Here is a 25,596-nt window from a genome sequence, read left to right as displayed (position 1 = left end):
CAAATGAGCTATGCAAACATGCAAGTCCACAATTACATGCAAAGAAAAAAAAAAAACCTACAGCTACAGAACCATCTCACTGCTACCAGAGACTTAACAAGATCCTGCCTATGACATTGTTATCGTGGTTAGAGCAGCAGGTCTAGCACACAGTCAGAGCAAATCTGAAGGTCAGAACTGCCAGATGCAATCCGAGCTGTAGTGATAACATTTACAGACTTCAATAAAAGCATACTGTTGCATCCAGAGGGAATCTCTGCAAAAAATTCTAAGACATCTCAGACTATACCCCAAATTAATAAATATGATAAAATTGACCCTCACAAACATCTGCTCAAATGTGAAGTTCAGGGGTGAATTATTGGTAACAGTCAAGATGAAAACAGGTCTATGCCAGGATGGAGTATCATCACTACTGTTCAATTGCGCTCTAGAAATGGTTTAAGAAATGCCCTCCAGAAGTACAAATAGGCAGAAAAATCAAAATAACTGCCTTAGTCTTCCTGACAACTTGGTATTCCTAGGAACTGACTTAGGAAAAGCTAAAACACAGGTATCAGAACTTCAAAAATTTGAGCTAAAATTGGCCTCAACATATCATTTGAAAAGACAGAAATGATGACTCAAAAGTCAACATAAAATGGTAATAAAGTCAAAATTGTCACCCAGTCCAAATAATTTGGAGAAGTAATAACAAACAACCTAAACATAAAAAAAACCTTAACCGTAGCTAAAGCTCAAAAATTTACCTCTGACATGTAGAAAATAAGAAAAGCATATCGATAAATGCAAAACTAAAACACTGCAACACAGTCATAAAACCAAAAGCAACCTGTGCAGCAGGAACACATTTCCGGATGAACGAACAATCACAGACCGATAGAACCTGCATCATTTATTATTATTTATAAATTTCATTTTCCGTATTGACAGACTCAAAGTATAGATAAGAAATGTGTTTTTCCACCATTCAATACACACTTTATTTTAATAGATTAAGCTAGTACCGGTTTCGGCTCTTTAACGGCCATCATCAGCTAGTACATGTTTTGTTTTAGCCATTAGACAATACACAAGTTGTTATTGTATTAGGCATCCGGATGTCTAATGGGGGATGGAATAATAGCATATAATTAAAATATCAGTGGTCAGGTTAAAAAGTTATAAATAGAGCATGAGTATGTAAAACATATTAAAAACACACAGGTCACAATATATAACATTTAAAAAGTTTCAACACATTAAAATTGTACGTATAGGTAGACACTTGTTAAAATTTTCCAATTTATGTTATATGGATTCCATTCTTCTGTCCTCTGTGCAGATCCTTCTAAGTAATGTTGATTTTAGTTGCGTAGGGTAATCTTCGAGGACATTTTGAAACTAGTGTACGTCTTATTGATGTGGGCCTTTGTCATGATGAAATTTCGTTATGTTATATATCCCAACTTGTGATATACTATGGCAAGTTTCAATACAGCAAACAGCAGGTCTCGAGCATGTATTTAGAAGTAGTCGGTGGTAACACTTCTCTCGTCTATGTTGTGTTACCACCGACTACTTCTAAATACATGCTCGAGACCTGCTGTTTGCTGTATTGAAACTTGCCATAGTATATCACAAGTTGGGATATATAACATCACGAAATTTCATCATGACAAAGGCCCACATCAATAAGACGTACACTAGTTTCAAAATGTCCTCGAAGATTACCCTACGCAACTAAAATCAACATTACTTAGAAGGATCTGCACAGAGGACAGAAGAATGGAATCCATATAACATAAATTGGAAAATTTTAACAAGTGTCTACCTATACGTACAATTTTAATGTGTTGAAACTTTTTAAATGTTATATATTGTGACCTGTGTGTTTTTAATATGTTTTACATACTCATGCTCTATTTATAACTTTTTAACCTGACCACTGATATTTTAATTATATGCTATTATTCCATCCCCCATTAGACATCCGGATGCCTAATACAATAACAACTTGTGTATTGTCTAATGGCTAAAACAAAACATGTACTAGCTGATGATGGCCGTTAAAGAGCCGAAACCGGTACTAGCTTAATCTATTAAAATAAATTGTGTATTGAATGGTGGAAAAACACATTTCTTATCTATACTTTAGAACCTGCATCAGCAAAAAATACCAGAAAGACGGACAGTGGTGGAAAGTTCCCAACAAAGTTGTATACAGAGAGTGGGAACCCATTACTGATACTGTGTGTAACAGAAGACTGGGATTCTCTGACACGCAACTAGACTTCTGAAACAACTGGTACAGTACAGGGTTTCCATAAAAGAACTCCGGGGTTTTAAAAATTCGTATCTTAATAACTGTAGAAGATAGCAAAAAAAGTAGGTAATTTCTCTGAAACAAGTAGCTCAAGTTTTACTCATACCGATTGGGAATGTTTCATCAACAGTTGGCAGCACTGCGGAGCGTTGACCTTGAAACAACGTAGCGGCAGTCAGTGCTGTCTGGATTGCAGCGATATGGCAATGCCGCAACAAAAGGCTCAGTGTGTTATTTGGCTAATAGAAACTCATTCTGTTGTTATGGTACAAAGGAAACTTTTGACGTAATTATGGTGTTGACCCGCCTACGGATAAAACCTTTCGCCAATGGTTAAGTGCTTTCAAACAGACAGGAAGTGTTTTAAAACAAAAGTCGCCGGGAATGTGGACAGAATCCGAGCTTCAAGCCTTCGAAGCACTAAGAAAACATTGACAAGGCGCAGTCTGGAGTTGGAGTTACCAAGATCAACAGTTCATAAAGGACTTCGTTTAACTGCTGTTACACCACATTAAACCGACAGACAAGATTAAGAGATTTGACTTTTCTGTTTCTATGCTAAACAAAATCAATGAAAATTACGATTTAAAAAAATAAATGTTATTTTTAGTGATGAAGCGACTTTTCATGTGAACGGGTCTGTAAACAGATCAGAGCCGCCCCATGAGTTCGTAGAGTATGAACGTGACACACCAAAAGTGAATCTTTGGTGTGGTCTTATGCATGATAGAGTATTAGGTCCCTTCATTTTTGTTGAAAGAAATATCAATGGTGATGTCAATTGTGACATGTTAGAGGAATATGTTTTTCCTCAGTTAGATGACATTGAGGTGGAGAAGGGTTTAGTCTACTTCCAAGAAGATGGGGCACCGCCACACTTCAGTTTGCGTGTGCGTGAGGCACTTGACGCTTGACTTGGTAACAGATGGATTGGAAGGGAAGTACCTATTCCATGGCCTCCAAGGAGCCCTGATATGACTCCGTTGGACTTTTTCTTCTGGGGACATCAAGAATCTTGTGTATGCAGAGAAAATTTGTGATGTTGGCCATCTCAGGGAACGAATAATCAATTGTGTGGCAACCTTCCCCCCAGACATGCTGGCCGGGACATGGGAAGAGGTGGAATACTGTTACGATGTGTGCCATGGCACTAAAGGGGCTCATATTGAACTTTATTAAATTGTTAAAAAACCTTGAAAATGCAACCTTTCCAATCATGTATTAAACATTAATGTAAGTTTTTTACTTCATTATAATATTTTGCCTCAAATCTCCGGATTTCTTTTATGGAAAACCTGTATAATCTTGATACCACAACAGGATCAACGAAATTGGAGAACAGCTTCTCTAACCAGAAGACACCACAGATAAGATAAAATTAAACTAAAAAAGTCCAGGAGACATACATCCCCTTCACACTCGTGAGAAAGAAACTCGCAACACAAATATTTTCAGCACGAGAAAGGGCACGCAGATTGGAACATGGAAAAGTACTCGGAGGACCACAACGCCTGAACAGTCTCTTCAAAGAGACTTGGATTGATTAAAGTGATCCTGAGCGGTCGTAATAGTGATATTGCTAAACACTTGTATGTTTTCAGCTCGAGTATCATGTAAGAGCAACTGTTGAATCTGTCCTTGATGGGACAATCGCTTAGCATGTTCATGATTTCACTTTTGTTGCTCCCGAGATTTTAGGTCAGCAGCTGGTAGTGACTTAGGCTACTTGCTTCCTGACTCTCTGTGGCCCTTCTCCCTTTTTTGCTGCTCCTCCTGATGCGAGAATCAAGTGTTAGGTTAATATTTAAGAGGTAGAATACAGACGGATGTACAAAACCTTTAAACAATTGCCAGGACGATTTCCGTAGCAACTACCACAACATACTTTCACATGACCAGCATTAATGTTTCCCTTATTTTTCACGTTACCTGTAAAAGGTATAGAATTAAAATGTTTGTAAATAATACTCTAAATATTTTGTCATGAGCAATATTCCTGTAAAACCAACCACAAAGGAGATACGTGTAGTTTTATGTTTATGGCCACCATCCCCCCGAGTTTCTATCAACAAATTATAGCTAAGATTCTACGCCCCCTATGCCGGCCCTGTGGTATAGGGGTAACGTGCCTGCCTCTTACCCGGAGGCCTCGAGTTCGATTCCTGGCCAGGTCAGGGATTTTTACTGGGATCTGTGGGCTGGTTCGATTTCCACTCAGCCTACGTGATTAGAATTGAGGAGCTATCTGATGTTGAGAGAGCGGCCCCAGTCTAGAAAGCCAAAAATAACGGCCGAGAGGATTCGTCGTGCTGACCCCACAACACCTCATAATCTGCAGGCCTTCGGGCTGAGCAGCGGTCGCTTGGTAGGCCAAGGGCTGTAGTGTCATTGGGGGGGGGGGGTTCTACTCCCCCTTATCCTAAACTTCAATACCGTGCCTATGATGTAACAGACAAGCAAAGAAACAGAGATTAAACTTGTTTGTTGTAAAAACCAAGTAACAAGTCGACATTTAAAAGGTACCGGCACAAAGACGATACAGGGTGTAATTGAAATCAGGTATGCCATTTGAACTGGTTTTATGATTATTAATCAATATACAATCATATCTGCACACTAATTTTAATTCGTAACTGGTTTTCGGACACTAAGGTCCATAATCAGTGTTAACACATTGTGGTCTGGGTGCGTGATACTCCATTCTTTCCTATGGACCAACAACAGAAGCACACCTAGCATGAGAAGTAGGATGAAATATAAATACATGTAACTTTTAAATGACATGAAATAAATTATTGAAACTTGGTGAGAGCACTTACGACTGATTCTAGTACTTGCTTTTAGTGTGGTATTGCATGAAGCAGCTGCCCTTGTGCAAAGGAACTTGACAAGCCGAGCAGATGTACCTTGTGTGCAGCGCATACTCTGCAAGACTTCTGAAGGTACTTTTTCCTTCCACCACATTTATATTTTTCCATTTCACGGATTTGGGGGAGGTTTTATACCTCCCTGAATTTTGTTCATGATAGAGATTTGATTGTTCCACAAGAAGCTGAAACAAGTCATCACCCAAGAAATGATCTACTACCTCCGGGATACTCGTGGAATTACTGGCCGTATAAGCGAGGCTTATAAAACCCGTGAATGACTCTAGGACTCTGTTTTCATCCTTATTTGTCCATCCATCAACCTCACTGGCATCTTCACTCGTATTATTGTCGCCGTCAACAGACTCGTCTGAACTGAATGTCGCACTTTCACTTCCGCGCGTATACTTTGATGTTGACGTATATCTTCACAATCACTAATACTTACCCTTTTGCAATCACTAGGGACATCAGATAAACTATCAGCATGCAATTCTCCAAATATTTTATCATCGTTCAAGCTGTCTTTGCTACGGCGCGCCATGCTGACACCTGACAATACACTCAGTACTGAGTGTTATGAAACCACACTTCCTGTGCAAAAGCATTGTCAAGGAAAGAATATATCTATCTAAATTCCGATCAACAAAGACTTTGTAAAGAACACAAAATATTTAGATTAATAAACAACGGAGAGGATAAAATCGCACAAGAATGAAGCAATGTGAGAAAACGTTAATTTATTTAGCCGGTCGCCCGCGCACCAATACGAAACTACGTTAATTAACGTTAACCCGTCATTAATGTGTTAAAATTTAAATATTTTATTCCACATGAGTGTGTCGTCAAAATGGTTATGAATTAAAATTAGTGTACTTATACGACTGTATATTGAAGTACTACATCAGCATTGTTACTAAGAAATGGCTTTCATATTTTGTAATGATTATAATTTGAACTGGTGGTGGAAAATGGTATTCTAAGCAAACATCTTCAAAGATTTTACTCCTGTCTTAATGAAAATGAAAACCTACAACGTGTTTTCCAGTCTTTGACTGGGTCAGGGATGTAATGAATGAATCAGATATAGGCTGTTATTACGATGGGGTCGCCACTCCCAAAGTGATTTATATATTAATGAGTGATAGATGCTATGAAATGAGTATGGAGAGTGTTGCTGGAATGAAAGATGACAGGGAAAACCGGAGTACCCGGAGAAAAACCTGTCCCGCCTCCGCTTTGTCCAGCACAAATCTCACATGGAGTGACCGGGATTTGAACCACGGTATCCAGCGGTGAGAGGCCGACGCGCTGCCGTCTGAGCCACGGAGGCTTTTCCTGTCTTAATATTTGAAAAAATAAATTAGAAAACTTGGTCAGCGTTTTTTGAGAAGTTAAGCAGAACATCAACAACAGAGCTGTTGCTCTCCCCTGCAGAGCTGTACAATGCAGATCGATTTGTCTCGAGGTCAGTTGACTGTGACCTGCAGATAAGCTCTTAGGACAGAAAAACAAAAATGGATTTGTCAAATAATGAAATGTGTGATATGATTTTAATTTATGTTGAGCCAAGGTGTAATACACTAAACGCGAGACGAATCTATCAGGAATCTTGCTGAAAATACCAAAGGTTTTTGTCGCTGTTCTTCAGACATTTCCACACAGGGGCTGATTATCAAAATTATATTGTCCTTTAACACGTTCACTGCGTGTTTGTAAACGATGACATTGTCCCAGTTTCTACCATCAAGGTTATTTGCCTCTGACTAGTCAGCCGATCACAGGTGTGCTCAGTCCGAACTATGATAAAAATAATATCCTAAAAATATATACACCCTGGTTTTGATGGGGAAAATACAGCTAAATATGGACATGGTGAGGTCAACTAAGAACTACAAATAAAGCAAGGCAAAGCATGATGTCAGTTTTGGAGGAAAATCTGTTTATGAAAATAATCAAGATAAACATGGAAAAAAAATCACGTGATCCAATTTTTTTAAACATGACTCAGATTTTTTCTTTCAGCTTGATAGTATCCATCTTGAGAATCAAAAATATATTACAAATGTTCATTGTATGCCGACACACATGCTTAACATATCAAATAAAATCTTGAAGTTTAATTAATGTTAACACGGGTATACGTGCTCGCACCACGCTCCTGGCTTTGTTTGTTAACACTTTGAACTGTAGATGAGTACGTTCCCTTTCCCTGCACACTTGACATTGCAGATGTGATTTAATGCGCAAAAATGGGAGACAAGAACTAATCTAACTGTACAAATATAACACGCTGAGTGGTAAAACATCCTACACACAAATATATACACCCTGAATAATGAGCAATCTCATGAGCACAACAAACAACATATGAATAATAACACAGCAATATTTTAAATACATATTAGTATTGAATAGGTGGAAACCTTTACTGTGTTATTATTCATATGTTATCCTCAGTTCAATACGGACCAACAACATGAAATTTATAACCCTTGATCACAACAAACAATGTGGATTGGAACCACACAAAATCAAAATCATGTTGAGAACATGTTCCTGAGTCGCTGACTATATTTACAAACATATAAAACTGCATTTAACTTGAAAAATCTGAAATATCTGCATTTAAAATGGAAAATCTGAAAATTAACATTCATTAAATAAATTACACACTCGTCGAACCTTGTACTCGCACTTACTAGTTACCTGCTTACTTACACATACGTTATTTGAAGGGCGCCAGCTGCCACTCAGTACAGCAATAATAGAATGAGACTCTTGACTATCTCTAGGGTGTGGGGTAATAAGCTTACTTTTGACAACATACCATATAAGTTCTGGGAAAAGGAGATTGGCGTTCGGTTTCCCCATTAATTTTGAGGTTAAGATATTTTACTGTCAATGAAATAAAACTATGAATTCGTTTGATAGAACAATATATATTCTTTAAATAATATATAAAAAAATAGTGAGTCTTGTTGCGATAAACAGATGAGAATATGAAATAATGACATTGCAACTGAAAGAAACTAGCCATGAATTTGAATTCTTCTTGACCGGACATTTAACAATTTATACGAAATATTTCCCTCACTGATTCACTTGACTGTACCTTCAACACTTTGAGTGCAATTACGACGTAATCCATTGATCTGGTGTTCACTGTAGATGTGTCACGCCTAACTTGGTGATACATCCTTGTGACTGCTTCTTCTCCATATCATCTGACTTCTTTGTAAGTCAATATGGTATGACCTCTTGGCAGGTCCTGGTTTGCCCTCTCTGACTTCATGGTAAGCCCTTGCGTCCGTGTCTTCCACTAAGTGACGGACCAACCATTTGGTCTCACTCTCTCAATGACCAATAATGGCTCACTGAGTCTTCACCATCTCTCGTTCACACTGGTTGACTGACTAACTAAGGCCTCTTGATCTAGTAGACTACTTCACTGTACTGCATCCGTATAACTAATGACTGACGCTACAATATGCACCCACCTTATATAGACGTTGGTTGACACAACTACGTAATCTCCAGAAATAACAATGACATACTCCCACCTACGCGACAGATATTACAGACAGTGGTGAAACAGCCCTGCGGCGGCTGACTCTCTGAGCGCATATTCTAAATAAATACGATGACATAGCCATGGCGCGGCGATGACTTGGCAGAATCGCCACTAATCTTGCACAATGTCCCAACGTCACACTCAATCTCTGATATATACAACAATTCTCACTGTACAGGTATTGAGTTGTATTCTACACATACGTATATATGCATACATGTAAGTACAATCTTGCAAGCAACAGGCAATTGCAAAATCGAATTGAATAAAACTGATAATTACAGTAATAGTAACAATATCACAGATAACATAATAATAATACGGACATAATAATAATAATAATAATAATAATAATAATAATAATAATAATAATAATAATACAGATAAAATAATAAAAATACAGATATCATCTTGTAACGGGATTTGAACCGTTACAATGTAAATGGCAAATATACACATTCAAAGAAAGAAAAACATGTCATATTTTCCAGGGCTCACCAAGAAAAGCATTCGGCATTCACGCAACTCTCATTCACTCATAGCCTCGATGGAAAATATGAGGAAACAAATTACATTTTAAGCAACACTTCCTATTCAACACAGGTTCTCGAAATAAATTATATGACACAAATTCACAAAAAATAACAGAGTAGGCTTTAACTTTCAACACATAATTCAACATTGTATCCTGAAATATCCCTCAGCGCGGTTATATCCTGAAAGAAAATCCGAACAAAACGTCGCGATATAAAACTCTTCTACGGCAGCACATAGAGACATGGACAAAACCCAGGAAAATCATCACGAAGTGTAGGCCGCTCAAATAAAACTCTCCTCGGTAGACAAACATATCACCCTCGACAACACACGGCGGAATGACTCAAAGCGGAGATTCACGTCTCCCAAAATAATGTAGCAAACATCAAAACCACAGGGTCCAACCCTTTACATACGCTGCTCAACTGTCTACCTGAGGCAAGTCACACAATGAAGAAAAATGCACGCCTTTCAGATGAGGAACGCGTCCTCTTACTCAAATCACACTAAATAATATCTCATGTCCTAAAGTTGCCGAATCTGGAAAAGTATATAAAAATGTCTAATATATGCTCACACGAAAAGAAACAAGACCGCCCTAGTCACAAGTCAAAGCACCCGTGCTCAAAGTTAAACATGAATAATAAATTGGCCAACTCTGTAATAAATATGATAAACTGAAACGGGAATTTGCCACATAGACAATTGATCATGTCTGAACATCGGAAAGTTACTGAAATATCTCAATCATACAACTCGGGAAATTCACATTGATGATAATAATAATAATAAAATAATACATTTTACAGAAAATATATTCTAATATTCAGAACTCGAAATACGAAACTGCATTTGCGGAACTCGTGAATCTATTACTAATATACAATCTTGATATACAAAATAGTAGTGAAGATGACGTTACCAAAATTTGTGGATCCAAAATCCACCGTCTCTCACTCTCATTCACACATCATGCAATAAATCCCAGAAAACGTGACAGCATGTTTCCGTACACTTTGAGCTCCCATTAATAATACTTTAATCTAGTCCTTCCTGACTTTAATTTGAATCCTTATTTACATATACATTTAAACTCGGAGACGAACACTGCTAACCACTCAGCTAAATAAATCAGAATAAAATGTAAGAAAGCAAGCTGCAACCTTATGCAAGCAGTCTGCATTTACGTTACAATTATATTTACATTAATAAGCTACCTATCATTTACTTTAAATAGGACGTAGTCCTTCCAAACAAAGCAAAATTTCCTGTACTTAAATATTAGTACTAACCTATCCCCTTTTGTAACATAACACACATTCACACTCACACAGTTACATTGAAAATTCTGTACTCATCTATTTCGTTGACTTATTGTCACCAGCCATTTCAGGAACTGCTGGCCCCCATCGTGTTTTAGCCAGCCATCTCGATGATGAAGCCTTCAGAAAAGACTTGGATCAGTCCTTTGATCTCCATTTTGGCGTCGAAAAGTGATGTCGTATTTTCCGTTGCCGCTTCTGCTTCTGGATGTCATCTAAAACATCTTGTTCACGATGTAGAAACTAGGTCAAGATTAAACCAGCTAGTTACTAGAATACTACAGCCGGGGTAATTTCCACTGACCGTGAAACCAGTTCCCATTCAGTCGCAGAACAACTTCTTTTATCTAATCCTGTAACTAGGTCAAATATTTCCCATTTAAGAGCTGGACTGGAAATTGTAAAGTTTATGCCCTTGGGAAACTATTTACACAGGCAGGCTTTTATGCATTCGAAATTATTAAATGAAACTGTTCTTTCCCTCTGGAAATTGAAAGTTACATGCCATTCTCCCAGTATTTAGAAAACTTGAATAGATTAAATGCAGACTGAGTGTCTTTCAACAAAATTTACAAGTTCCCACACAATCACTCGCGTAAATAAAAACTTCTCACAATGTTACTTGCACAGAATCTTGCCTAATAATAGGGTAGATAGCCCACGTGGTCATTGTTTTTATTAATTCGTCCCCTTAAGACGCCGTTGTATCCTCGATCAGGGCCATCACCTACATAGACTAATGCCTATGACCGTGACGCTATCATATCATTGGTCCAGCACATCGCAGTCATAATGCTTACTTCAAACGTCTCTCGCAGGCTTCTCTAGTCTCTCGCCGGGCTTCCGAAATGTTGTTTGTTGGAGTTCTATTGTTTCCCTGTTCTGCTTTGTGTACGTCATGTCGAAATTCCACCTTCTAAACTTAGCTGGCGAGCAAACAAACCCGAGCTCCAAGCTCCCTGTAGAAATTGCGACGTGCTGCTGAATGAGATGCTTCCTGCCAGTTACTGGTACTTAATAAAAATGAAATATTCCCCGTACATTCGAATAAATGATTGATTAATTAAATGAGCACTTCAATAAGGGCTCAACATTCCCACCAACCTGAGCAAGATATTTGCGTGGAACTCTTTAAAAGTTGTAATAATTTGAATTTTTGAACATTGGTATGACCAGTTATTTCGAATTTGTGGACTTATTCCACTTGCATGCCTGGGAGAGAGGTAATACAGGTCATCGGCTGGATCACGCGCCAGGTGCATGGGTAGATCACTGGGCATTATTTATCACAAATAACAAACAAATGCATAAGTATGATTACAACATAAATATATTCATATTTACTCTTCGCTATTATACAATTTTATGTCACAATGTCTTTATCATTGCAAAATTGCCAACTGCCGTGGCATTATTTCTTCAGGGTGGACCTTGTGATATTGAAGGAACTGCATTGTCAGCCATCTGAATAAAATATAAATAAAGTAATAAATAAAGTGATAACATAAGCATCATGACCGAGTCAGAAACGATTACTACAAGTTCTTTCATGTTACTCATAAATATGATGTAAAAATAAATGACAGTTAAAAGTTCAGTCCTTCACTGAACTTCTTGCAGCACAGTAATGGAATTTATTTCAAAACCGGAATCACACTCTTAATTCTCTTGACATAATAAGAAACTGAAAATACATTTTCTTACGTTGCATTGAAGTTGTCTTGCTGCTGAAAGATCTCAAAAAGAATTAAGGCGTATAACGAAAACTGCGGAGAGAAAATATGCGGGAAACGAAATACGCATGCGCAAATCTGGCTGTGGATGGGCCTGCTAGTAGATTGGACTTGCCCGATGTGCAGGATGACGAGGAGAGTCTTTCTTACCACGCGGCAAAGCTGTAATTCACGTTTTCTAGCATCCATTGCACAACGCGCTGGGCGTGTGATCCACACTGAACGTATTAAAACATCAATCACTCGGTGACTTCTAAACTTGCTACATAGTCTTCACAGTCTAAATATTCCAATTCTTTGTGAGGTTGCAGCAACAACAGCAGCAGCAATTTGTTTGTGCGGAGATTAGGCAAGATAAGAACCTCTATTTTCTTATCGGCTAACTCCTTCCACCCCCCCCGCCCCCCTGCTTTCATGTTACTCATGTTACTTGAATTATGCAGTAACTTCCCCTCAATCCAACTCCCTCTAGCTACAGCAGGTTTAGTTCGCCACTGCTGCATGAAGTATTATTGTAAACCTAAAAATATTCAGTTTTAAATTTAAAGACAGCTGACAGTTTCTTTGCATAACCTGCTTAGACCAGTTTGACGGACATACCCCCTCTATATCTATCAATGATCTGCACTTAGTGTTGTCACCCAGGTGGCATATTCCCTGGCAGTTGTTTACCTGGCTTTTTCTTAAACGTTTCCAGAGAGCTTGGAAATTTGTCAAACGTTTCCAAGCTCGTTACCGGAGATGGTTACCATGCTTTCAAGATGAACAAACCAGAAGAGTCGGTCATATTGCTTGGCTGGAATTTTATTTGCTATTCGCTTTACGTCGCATGGACACAGATAGGTCTTATGGCGACGACGGGACAGGAAAATTATTAAATACAATTACGATAATTTTATGTATAATTAAATTTTATAAGTTAATACTGATACTTTTATTTGTTTTCTATAATTATAATATAAATATAAGTTAATACATTTAAAATAATTTTGTATTTGTGATTTGTTAATAATTTCTTCTGCTAGTTTATATAATTTCTTTTTCTTTTCACTTAGTAATTAAATCCTATAGTTAGCAGTGTATAAATTTCATCATTATAATTCAACAATTAGCATGGAGATGCATGGATCATAATTTGAAGAAAACCTGGAAAAATCATGTTTTACATCCTGGAAAACTGGGAAAGAATCCAATTTGGAAGGGCCAGATTGCTGGCTACCCTGAAGAAGACTGGTTATCTGACTTTTCAAAAGAGGGTGGGCATACAATGATAATATCCTTCAAAGATTTGTATTTCTAATTTTACTTTGAATCGATAAACTGATTGTCTAGATTATATTTTTTAGAAGTATTTTTGTTCATTGATGATTTGGGAATGAAAATCTACATAATGTCCATTTTTCTTTTGACAGGTGGACCATGGAACTAGAGAGTGATGTTCGTTTGCTGGATGATGACGAGGCTTCCTTCCTGGTGAGTTGAAAGTTCTCTATTGAATCGACATTAGTAATAATAGTTACAATGCAGAGGAACTTGTGTAACCCCCTGTGCAGTAATTGTAAAAATAATTCAGTCATAGCTGTTGCAGACACACAAGATGTATTGCAAAGAATGAACTTCATTGCGGTTCCGTATTGACGTGCAAATTCTTGGAATTTTACAAAACTTAATTTCCGGTTCACCTTTTGATACTTTATAGACCAACACTCAAATAATTAAATATATTAGTTTAGTCATGTTATGTTTCAGGTACATGTTTGGACCATTTGTGGTCATCATTAGCCGTATATAATTAATAAAGTGTTGGAAAAGATCTTCATATCTATGAATGAATGGACTAATAAATGAGTGAAATGAGTGGGTGAAACATTATTTAATCCTTTATAGGTTATAGTTCAGAACTAGGTGGCTTAATATTTAGCTATTGTTCATTTGTAGGCTGATGGCTAAAAATGTGCACTAGTTACAAGCCATTGTACTTATATGAATATCGGGATATAATACTGCAGTCACTCCAGAAACGCTTGATAATAGCAACAAACTGAGAATATACACAACACGTGATACTGCTAGGTATGCAATAACTCTGTGTCTAAGTATTTAGCCACTTTCATCCCAGATGGCAGCGCAGTGCAGGAAACGACATGCAGAATAGAAAGTGGCCAAGTATTAAGCCATTGAATGTCTGCAGACACCACCTAATTCACTAAGGTTCAATATCAATGGCGTCTGTCGAGCATATTAGACTGTATTGAAGTGCTCACTGTCACTCAGTGAAGAGTCTGTCAGAAGACCTTCTTCTCCTGTCTTTGTTAAAATTCCCAATGTATTTGTGAAACTATTCTTGTTGTTATAAAAGTGAACATGTAGTTCTAGGAACTTCCCATGGGCCATGTGCAAATATCTTCTAATTATTAAATGTGAATGCGGAAACATTGGTGTGCTAAATAGTGTTTGCAAAGTTCATTCCGTTAAGTTCCCCCTTTCTCTTTATCCTCTATTGTTTGATGTCTGAATCACGTTTCGTTGACATTGGAATACAGGAATTTCTTAGATCAACGCGTCAATTTTTATATCCACAAGAATAGTTTCACAAATACATTGTGAATTTTAACAAAGACGGGAGAAGGTCTTATGACACCCTTCACTGAGTGTTTAAAATAATGTTTCTCCCACTCATAACGCTCATCATTTATATATCCATTCATTCATAGATTTGAAGATGTTTTCCAATGTTTTATTAATTAAATAAGGCTCATGCCCACAAATGGTCGAAACATGTATATAATATGACTAAACATATTTTTAAAATTATTTTCAGTGATAGTCTATAAAGTATTGAAACGTAGACCAAAAATTACATTTTGTAAAATTCCAAGAACATAGGGGCCCAGTTTCTTAAAGTTTCAAGTGTTAACACTTCTGTTAAGGGACTTAGCGCATAATTTAACAAAATGGTTGTCTTGTCAAGAATTGTTAACTAACAAATTGTTAATACTTGTGTTAAATTAACAGGGCAGCAGCCCTGTGTTAAACCTCTTAACAGCTGCTAAAATTTCAAAATGGAGGCATCTAGAAGGCGTAAGTTTGAAGCTGTACTGCTGAAGAAGGCAAAGGACGACTCGTACTAAGAAAAAACTACTTTTTAGTGTTGTCAGAAGAGTGATATCTAATTACCGAAGCCATAATGAACAAGGTCCTAGAAGAAATTGAAAATAGGTTAGAGTTTCTAATGATTGAAACTTATAAGATTAATACGTAGACTTACACGACCATAAATGACATTATGATAATTATTTGGGGATATTAGGTCGTGTAATAATAAATAAATACCAGCTGACACGTTTCAGTCCTGCAACCAGGATCGTCTTCAGAGCAACAACAAAGCAAAATGGCTACGGTCTCTCCATAGTCACAGAGAAAGATGTTGACGAGTTAACTATGGAGGGTAGCCATGATCTACTCAGTATATAGCCGTCACCTTTGTTAAAATTATTCAGGCGTTTAGCAATTTCTATCGCCTCACGAATGATTCTGGGAATAAAATGTTTCTCTTTACAAATGACAGAAGTTGCATAAAAAATTATTGGATGGTCATTATGTATGGCATGCTCTGCCACAGCAGACTTCTCTGGCTGGCAAAGACGTAAGTGCCTGTGATGTTCTTTAACCCTTGTTGCTAATTTCCTACATGTTTGGCCGACATAAACCGATCCACAGGAGCAAGGAATCATATATATTCCAGCGCAGTTTAAACCAATAGGATCTTTGACAGATCGCAAACAATTGCCTATGGTGATATTAGGCTTAAATATGGTTTTGATATTGTGCTTTCTGAGAATATTGCCAATCCTATCCGTGACAGATTGCACGTATGGCAAGAAGGCCAGACTCAAAGGACGAGAATCACGTGACAATCTGTCTTTTGGCTTAGGATGTAGCACTTTGTCAATCTGTTTCCCTGAACAGCCATTGCTCAGAAATGTTCTGGTTAGGAACTCAAGTTCACTGTTTAATTTATCCTCCTCACAAACCTCCCTTGCTCGGCTGATAAGAGTGTTAAGCATAGCACGCTTTTGGCAAGGATGGTGATGAGAGGACCCATGAAGGTATCTATTAGTATGGGTAGGTTTACGGTAAACCGAATGACCTCAAGTTCCATCTGATTTCTTAGAAACCAAAACATCCAAGAACGGCAAACATCCTCCACGTTCAGTCTCCATGCTAAATTTAATGTTTGGATGTATGCTGTTGAAGTGATCCAAAAATACGGGTAATTCGTGTTCACCATGGGGCCAGATAACAAATGTGTCATCGACATATCTCAACCAGATGGACGGCTTGAGCGTGCAAGATTGAAGACAACGCTGTTCAAAATCTTGCTTATAGAAATTAGCGATGACTGGTGCCAATGGCGATCCCATGGCAACACCATCCATTTGTTCGTATATTGTACCATGAAAACTGAAATATGTGGTAGTGAGGACAAGGTAAAACAGATTAACAATGTCACCAGAGACAAGGTGTCTATGATTGGAACTCTAGTGAACAGACGCAGCATCAAAACTGACTAGAATATCACCAGGAGAAACACGCAGATTGGATAAAATGCCAATAAAATGCGATGAATTCCTGATGGACGACTCATTACCTATGTACGGCTTGAGAAGTTCTCCAAGGTATTTGACCAGGTTGTATTAGGGGAACCTATACTGTTAACAATAGGTCTAAGGGGAACTCCGTCTTAATGGATCTTAGGAAGGCCATGATGTCGGGGAATTGTGGAAGCCTGCTGTCGCAAACCACGAGAAGCATCATTCGGAATCGAGCTAGCTTTAAGAAGAGACTCTGTTTTCCTATCAATGGCGTTGGTAGGATCATTTTTTAGCACCTTATGGGTGGGATCACTGAGAAGTTCCTCAATCTTGTTATTGTAGTCAACGGTGTTCATAACCAGAGTAGTATTGCTTGCCTTTATCAGCCTTTAACACAACCAAGTCCTTGTTCAATTTTAGTTGTTTAAGAGCATACCTCTCTTTGGAAGTAAGGTTAGGACGAGGGGGTTTGAAATGTCTGATAATGGTGGCGGTTTCAAGACGAATCTCCTCAGCAATATGATCCGGTAAGGGCTTTAGAGAATCCTCAACACCACAGATGATCTCCTCTGTCGGAAGCTTAGGAGGTGAAATCGCAAAATTTAATCCCTTCTTGAGCACAGACATAGGAGTATCCAAATTAGTGGTGGATAGATTAACCACTACTTTAGAAGAATTCAAGTGTGGGACAGAATTCTTCCTCTGGCACATCGATAAACGGGAAAATTTGGATACATGTCTAGCCCTTGAAGAAGATGAAAGTGATAAGAAAGCCATGTGAGATACAAGGTCCAGATGATTGAATGTGTTCACCTCTAATGTCCGACTTAAAGATGAAGCTTATAAAGTTCACCTGAAACAAAATCCAGTTCCCTTCTCAAAGCATGAATGCGCTCTCGAATGAGAGCAAAGCTCGCCCTACGTAGAATTCTACGAGCATGTGGCGATTCAATCGGATGCTTGAACACCGCGAATTTAGGGACGATGTTATTGTCCCGACATCTAACACAGAAATTTAGAGACGACAATATACGAGCCTTTTTCAGCCTCAGACGTTCAAAGCGTTTCATGTCGTAATAAATACTCTCCCCATAGAGTTTGGTAATCTTAATACGTAGACTTTCACGACCACTAAATGGCATTATTATAATTATTTGGGGATATTAGGTCGTGTAATATTAAATAAATACCAGGTGACGCGTTTCAATCCTGCGACTAGGATCGTCTTCAGAGCAACAACAAAGCAAAATGGCTACGGTCTCTCCATAATCACGGAGAAAGATGTTGACGAGTTAACTATGGAGGGTAGCCATGATCTACTCAGTATATAGCAGTCACCTTTGTTAAAATTATTCGGGCGTTTAGCAATTTCTATCGCCTCACGAATGATTCTGGGAATAAAATGTTGATAAAGGCAATGCTACTCTGGTTATGAACACCGTTGACTACAATAACAAGATTGAGGAACTTCTCAGTGATCCCACCCATAAGGTGCTAAAAAATGATCCTACCAACGCCATTGATAGGAAAACAGCGTCTCTTCTTAAAGCTAGCTCGATTCCGAATGATGTTTCTCGTGGTTTGCGACAGCAGGCTTCCACAATTCCCCGACGTCATGGCCTTCCTAAGATCCATAAAGACGGAGTTCCCCTTAGACCTATTGTTAACAGTATAGGTTCCCCTAATACAACCTGGCCAAATACCTTGGAGAACTTCTCAAGCCGTACATAGGTAATGAGTCATCCATCAGGAATTCATCGCATTTTATTGGCATTTTATCCAATCTGCGTGTTTCTCCTGGTGATATTCTAGTCAGTTTTGATGCTGCGTCTGTTCACTAGGGTTTCAATCATAGACACCTTGTCTCTGGTGACATTGTTAATCTGTTTCACCTTGTCCTCACTACCACATATTTCAGTTTTCATGGTACAATATACGAACAAATGGATGGTGTTGCCATGGGATCGCCATTGGCACCAGTCATCGCTAATTTCTATAAGCAAGATTTTGAAGAGCGTTGTCTTCAATCTTGCACGCTCAAGCCGTCCATCTGGTTGAGATATGTCGATGACACATTTGTTATCTGGCTCCATGGTGAACACGAATTACCCGTATTTTTGGATCACTTCAACAGCATACATCCAAACATTAAATTTAGCATGGAGACTGAACGTGGAGGATGTTTGCCGTTCTTGGATGTTTTGGTTTTTAAGAAATCAGATGGAACTTGAGGTCATTCGGTTTACCGTAAACCTACCCATACTAATAGATACCTTCATGGGTCCTCTCATCACCATCCTTGCCAAAAGCGTGCTATGCTTAACACTCTTATCAGCTGAGCAAGGGAGGTTTGTGAGGAGGATAAATTAAACAGTGAACTTGAGTTCCTAACCAGAACATTTCTGAGCAATGGCTGTTCAGGGAAACAGATCGACAAAGTTCTACATCGTAAGCCAAAAGACAGATTGTCACGTGATTCTCGTCCTTTGAGTCTGGCCTTCTTGCCATACGTGCAATCTGTCACGGATAGGATTGGCAATATTCTCAGAAAGCACAATATCAAAACCATATTTAAGCCTAATATCACCATAGGCAATTGTTTGCGATCTGTCAAAGATCCTATTGGTTTAAACTGCGCTGGAATATATATGATTCCTTGCTCCTGTGGATCGGTTTATGTCGGCCAAACATGTAGGAAAGTAGCAACAAGGGTTAAAGAATATCGCAGGCACTTACGTCTTTGCCAGCCAGAGAAGTCTGCTGTGGCGGAACATGCCATACATAATGACCATGGAATAATTTTTGATGCAACTTCTGTCATTTGTAAAGAGAAACATTTTATTCCCAGAATCATTCGTGAGGCGATAGAAATTGCTAAACGCCCGAATAATTTTAACAAAGGTGATGACTATATACTGAGTAGATCATGGCTACCCTCCATGGTTAACTCGTCTACATCTTTCTCCGTGACTATGGAGAGACCGTAGCCATTTTGCTTTGTTGTTGCTCTGAAGACGATTCTGGTCGCAGGATTGAAACGCGTCAGCGTCATACCTGTGCTCCCATTATAGAAAATTTTCACTAAATAAGTGTGCTGAATTTTTGCCAAGATGACAGCCATTTTGATTTACATTGTTCGGCGTTGATTTATATGTCCAGTAGCTTTAAGTGTATACAGAGAAGCTACAGATAAACCAACGACATCTAGGCGGTAATTCCAACATATTACTAAGGTAGCTGCTTGTTATCATATAAGTGTTCTGTGTCTATTAATCATTCAACGTCTCAATTAGGCTATGTTCTCAATATTTTTGTTTCTCTCTTCTAGCCATCTTTAACTCTCTTTAAATATCCCACTATAAAACCTTCAATTCATGGTTTGCATTTACAAGACGAAATAATTTACTCATCCCTACTTTCTGATATATTCTACAGTTTCATAGTAATAATGTCTATGGGCCTAATAAATTATTATCATTGACAAATTTAATCTGTAACTATATTATCGAGGTTATACATCCTGTACTATGGCTGCAAATGACACCAATAAGAGTACCACTGATAACAAAACACAATGTCAATTTTGCGGTCAAATGTATAAAGGCCTTAAGATACATATAAGTAAATCACACCCAGAGCAATACAGAGCCTGCTTGTTGAATCCATCTATACATCTAGCCAGTGTAAAATTCCACCTTCAGATCCTATTCCTGTTTCTAGTAAAAATGATCAGTCAACGAAGTTGGAAATAACCTCTGATCAAAGAGAGCAAAAAAGTAAACCATACCACGACGAACTGAGTAAATGGCTAGATATTTTTCAGCATGAATTGAGTGATGTTGAATTCAATGAACAAGTCACTAATTTTGTAAACTTCCTTGCCACAACTACAGACCTACTGCCAGGTCCAAAAGAGTCCAGTTACTAGATATATTGAAGCTCGTAAACGTGGCACTTACAAAAATAACAACCGACAGTATAAAACCTCCAGTAACCTACAGAGATCCTCTAAGAATGATCGTGAACATCGGAAGGCTAAATTTGAGTATGAACTGACTCAATATGAATATTTTTACCAAAGGAGGAAAGCAATTAGAAAAATTTTAAGTGGCAAAAGAACTAATAATTTGAAACTAGAGAAAGATGTTGTTGAAGGATATTTTAGGAACAGATTTGAAACTCCTAATGATTGTATGAGAGACTCCTATATCGATTATACGAATGATACCTCAGATGATACAATTTCAATATCTCAAGAGTTAGTTTTCTCTATTATCAAGAGCATAGCAATTGACACTAGCCCAGGTCCGGATAAGGTTTTATTGAAATCTGTTTATGATCCACTTGCTGCTAATATTTTAGCCCATATCATCAGAAGAATATTTGAAAGTGGGTTCATTCCTGAGGTTCTTAAGGCAGCGAGGACTGTTCTTATACATAAAGGCGGTGAAGAGAATGATCTGTCCAAATGGAGACCGATTAGTATTTGCTCCATTATTCGGCACACATTAAGTAAGATCCTTGATAAAATTGTAAGGGAATACATCCCTTTGAACCAGTTCCAAAGAGGTTTTGTCATGACCCCTGGCTCTTTCATTAACGTGAATATTGTTGATGGCATTTTACGAACAGCTGTAATGAAAAAGATTTCAGGCTGCGTAGTATTCCTCGACATCAGCAAAGCGTTCGATAGTATTGGACACAATCACTTAAAGGCGACAATAGAGAACTCTATACTACCCAGATCCATTAAGAAGTTACTAGTCAACCTTCTCACAGAAAACACAACACAAGTTCAAACTGCTCGTGGTCATACAGATAAGATAAAACATCAAATGTGGAGTGATCCAAGGCGATCACATTTCACCTTTCTTATTTAACTGGGGTATAAACCACATCCTTGATGAACTCACAGACATCAAAGTATCAGAAATGTATGGTTTCCAATTGGGTCCTAACACTGTACCTTTAACATCCCTATGCTTTGCCGACGATCTGGTGATCACAGCTAAAGACCAAGCAGCAGCTTTAATCCTAGTCACTTCTGTCATAAATCTGCTTCAAGAAATAGGTTTGCATATAAATGCAGACAAATCAAATGCCATTATTATAGAAAATGGTAAACTTCATTCTGATGATATTGTGACGGTCTCCGGAAACATTAGAAGTATAAATGATAGTGAAGAAATAAAATATTTAGGGGCAACGTTCAGACAGACTTTAGTCTTCAATGAACATCATGTACTTGGAAAATTGAAAGGTAACTTAGATCAGATTACCAGGACTCACTTACTCCAACCGCATCAAAAATTGACTGTAATAAATCAGTTTATTGGCCCTACACTGATATACCCCTTCCAGACTGTTTCGGTTGAGAAAATTCCCAAATCAAGTCTGTTAAAAGTCGACAACATGATCAGAAGCACACTTAAAGAAATTCTACAACTTCCGAGTGACACACCGACAAGTATGACCTATTCGAGCCACAAATATAAAGGGTTAGCACGAATGCGTGCAACTTGGGAAGCGTACCTTCAACAGCTGAACATCAATCTTAAGCTAGAAGCTGTGAATGATTCGCACGTAAATGCTGTTCGAAATTTCACAGCAATAAAAACTCGCTGCCTATCTGAACTTCAACTCAATGAAGAGACATCAACGAAATCTGTTAGACAACTGCGCGATATACTTAGAACACGCGAATTTGAAGCTTGGTATGCATATCCGCAAAAAGGAAGAGGTGTTGAGTTATTTGCTCAAGTTCCTGCTGCTAATTCTTGGGTTACCAGAAGAGATGGTTTAGCTTGTTCGGAATGGAGGGAAATGTTGAAGATGACCGCGATGGTTGCACCAGTACGTACTCTGCCGGGACGTTCTACCAGCACAGGCCACTGCAGACACTGCAGTGAGTATGAAACCTTACCACATGTGTTGGGGAGTTGCCCTCAAGGAGAACTGCTTAGGATCAAACGCCATAACATCATCAGAAACCTGATTACTAATGCTCTCCGTCTCAAAAATCTAGAAGTGTACGAAGAAGTCCACTGCCTCGCCGAAGGAGGCAGCACTCGCAGGATTGATATTATAGCGATTGACAGACGGAGGAACGAAGCAGAAATTATTGATCCTACGGTACGCTTTGAATCTTCAGCCTCTCAGCCGACTGACGTAGACAATGAGAAAAAGGATATCTATAATCCAACCATCCCTTTCTTTCTTGAGTCGTATAACCTTAAAAAAATTACGGTGACTGGACTTTTCTTTGGCGCCAGGGGAACAATTCCCAAATCTTTTGTCACATGGCGACAAAAATATAAACTAGCAAGAAGCCTACAAGATGAGATAGTCGTCTCACTCATCAAATACTCCGTTTCGATTCTTCGTCACCATTTATATGGAGTTCATGCCATTTAACATGGTTAATTGTAACCTATCATTTTTTAAACATTAATCTTTTTATCTTCCCTCAAAATTGTTATTGTGAATTATTCTGTGTCTTATGGCAAATCTAGGGTGTCCTGGATCAGACTAAATAATAAATAAATAATACACGACCTAATATCCCCAAATAATTATCATAATGAAACTTATAAGTGTCTCCAGTGCAGCAGTTGCTTATAGATTTTACAAGGAGAGGTCAGAACCTGCGTCCAATCGATTTCAACGAAACTTAATGTACCTGTTGGGGGACACTCAACAGTAACTCGTGTGTAAGGGGATCATTATGCTTTAGTTTTCAAAAACACTGAGGAGAAATGTCATGAGGAAGGGTCTGCTTTGGACCAAGTGGAGGTGATAGAACACTAAAAGGCAAACATATTTTACTTAAACATGTCAGGTCCGCAACCTAATAATTTCTGAAAAATTGATGAATCCACCGATTCCAATGCAACGCGTATATACTTGAAGAGTTGCTCAAGCGGAGTGGTGGCCGAGTATTCGCTGTCCTTGTCTATGAACCGCGATGAGACGTGAGTTCGAATCTTGCCGTAGCTATATTTTTTTATACACATTAAATTATTATTTAAGGGAACGTAAAGGTAAAAAATGCGAATAAAAATATTAGGCAAACTACAGTGAACTTTATTTTCTACCTCAAATTAATATATGTCCGCCTCTGTGGTGTAGTGGTTAGCGTGATTAGCTTCTACTTCCCGGCTCTGCTACGGAATTTGTAAAGTGGTACGAGGGCTGGAATAAGGTCTACTCTGCCTCGGGAAGTCGGCTGAGTAGAGGTGGATTTGATTCCCACCGCAGCCATCCTGCAAGAAGTGGTTTTCCATGGTTTCCCGTTTCTCTTCCAGGCAAATGCCAGAATGGTACCTAACTTAAAGCCGTGGCCACTTCCTTCCCTCTTCCTTGTCTCTCCTTTTGAATATTCCAAACTCCCTTCAAGGCCCCTGTTCAGCATAGCAGGTGAGGCTACCTGGGCGAGTTACTGGTCCTCCTTCCCATTTTTATCCCCCGACCGAAAGTCTCACGCTGCAGGACACTGCCTCTCTTCTGAGGGAAAAACCGACCCTGGAGAGTGAATAGAGTAAGAAAGAAAGAAAGAAAGAAAGAAAGAAAAGAAAGAAAAAATTTATATATATACCCACACAGAGAGAAAAGAGAGAGAACCAGCAGTAACTGTGAGAACCATTAGGCCTATATTAATTTCAGGTAGAAAATAGTGTACTGCAATTTGGTAATATTTTTGTTCCCATTTTCATCTTCATGTTCCCTGCAATATTAATTTATGTTTTACAAGAATTACAGCTGCAACGAGACTCAAACTCACGTCTATGAGGTTCGCAAACAAGTACGGTGATCACTAGGCCACCACTCAGTGAGACTGTCGTGTAACTCCAAGTATACATGCATTGCATTGGAATCAGGGATGCATGAATTGTTCAGAAATTATTAGGTTGCGGACCTGACATGTTTAAGTAAAATCTGTTCGCCGTTTAGTGTTCTATCACTTGCACTTTGTGCAAAGCAGATCCTTTGTCATGACATTTGACCTCGCTTTTTACGAAAACGAAAGTGTTATACACGAGTTACTGTTGAGTGCACCCCCACAGGTACATTGAAGCTTGTTGAAATTGGTTAACTGCAGGGTCTGGCCTCTCCTTGTTTGATATTATGCTTGAGACACTTTTCATGTAATTATAGGAGACTTACATTCACGAGTGCAAGACAAGAGTGTGCAGTTCTGCAAAGAATTCTTGCTGGCATTGCAGCATTAACAAGGCATTACATTATTTTTCACCGCAGGAAAAGAATTCCTGGAAATCATTCAAAACATATCAATTATCACATTTACCTGGTGATTTAGGAGCCTTAGATTGCACTCCTATAAGAATACTATTGAATGTTATGGTAGCAGTCCATTCTTTCCTTTTTCATGCACACTTGCATACTTTCATATTAAAACTTATAACAAAATTTGTCCTGCATTCATAATAATAACGCTTTTGTTGCCTCTTACTGCACATGTTTAAGTCTTAGCAGTCTCTCCTTACCATAACCTATAATAATGTCAACCACATGTGACAAAATACTATTCCAACATACCGTTAGGAGCGCTTTATGTAAAGAAACAAAAGACGCTCACTGCCGAAATCTCGCGGAAATGTGTTAATTTTTCTTTAACAATTGTTTCATAACAAATGTTGGAAATG

General features: G+C 38.3%; 1 protein-coding gene across 4 annotated transcripts in view; it reads left to right on the top strand.

The window, feature by feature from the left end:
* LOC136884540 (zinc finger protein ZFP2) overlaps positions 1–25,596 on the top strand; it is a 103,983-nt gene that overhangs the window by 27,261 nt on the left and 51,126 nt on the right. For 2 of the 4 annotated variants that reach the window (XM_067156791.2, XM_067156789.2), the window contains exons 2-3: positions 13,451–13,594; positions 13,751–13,811. In XM_067156791.2, the coding sequence (XP_067012892.1) occupies positions 13,758–13,811 (54 nt within the window). In that variant the 5' untranslated portion in view covers positions 13,451–13,594; positions 13,751–13,757. The remainder of the gene's footprint in view (positions 1–13,450; positions 13,595–13,750; positions 13,812–25,596) is intronic. The other 2 variants (XM_067156790.2, XM_067156787.2) reach the window with 1 other exon arrangement.

This window comes from Anabrus simplex, chromosome 12 (assembly GCF_040414725.1).
Source record: "Anabrus simplex isolate iqAnaSimp1 chromosome 12, ASM4041472v1, whole genome shotgun sequence".
NCBI classification, from domain to species: domain Eukaryota; kingdom Metazoa; phylum Arthropoda; class Insecta; order Orthoptera; family Tettigoniidae; genus Anabrus; species Anabrus simplex.
The sequence above is the reverse complement of the archived record's forward strand: the minus strand, read 5'-3'. Positions and strand labels throughout refer to the sequence as shown.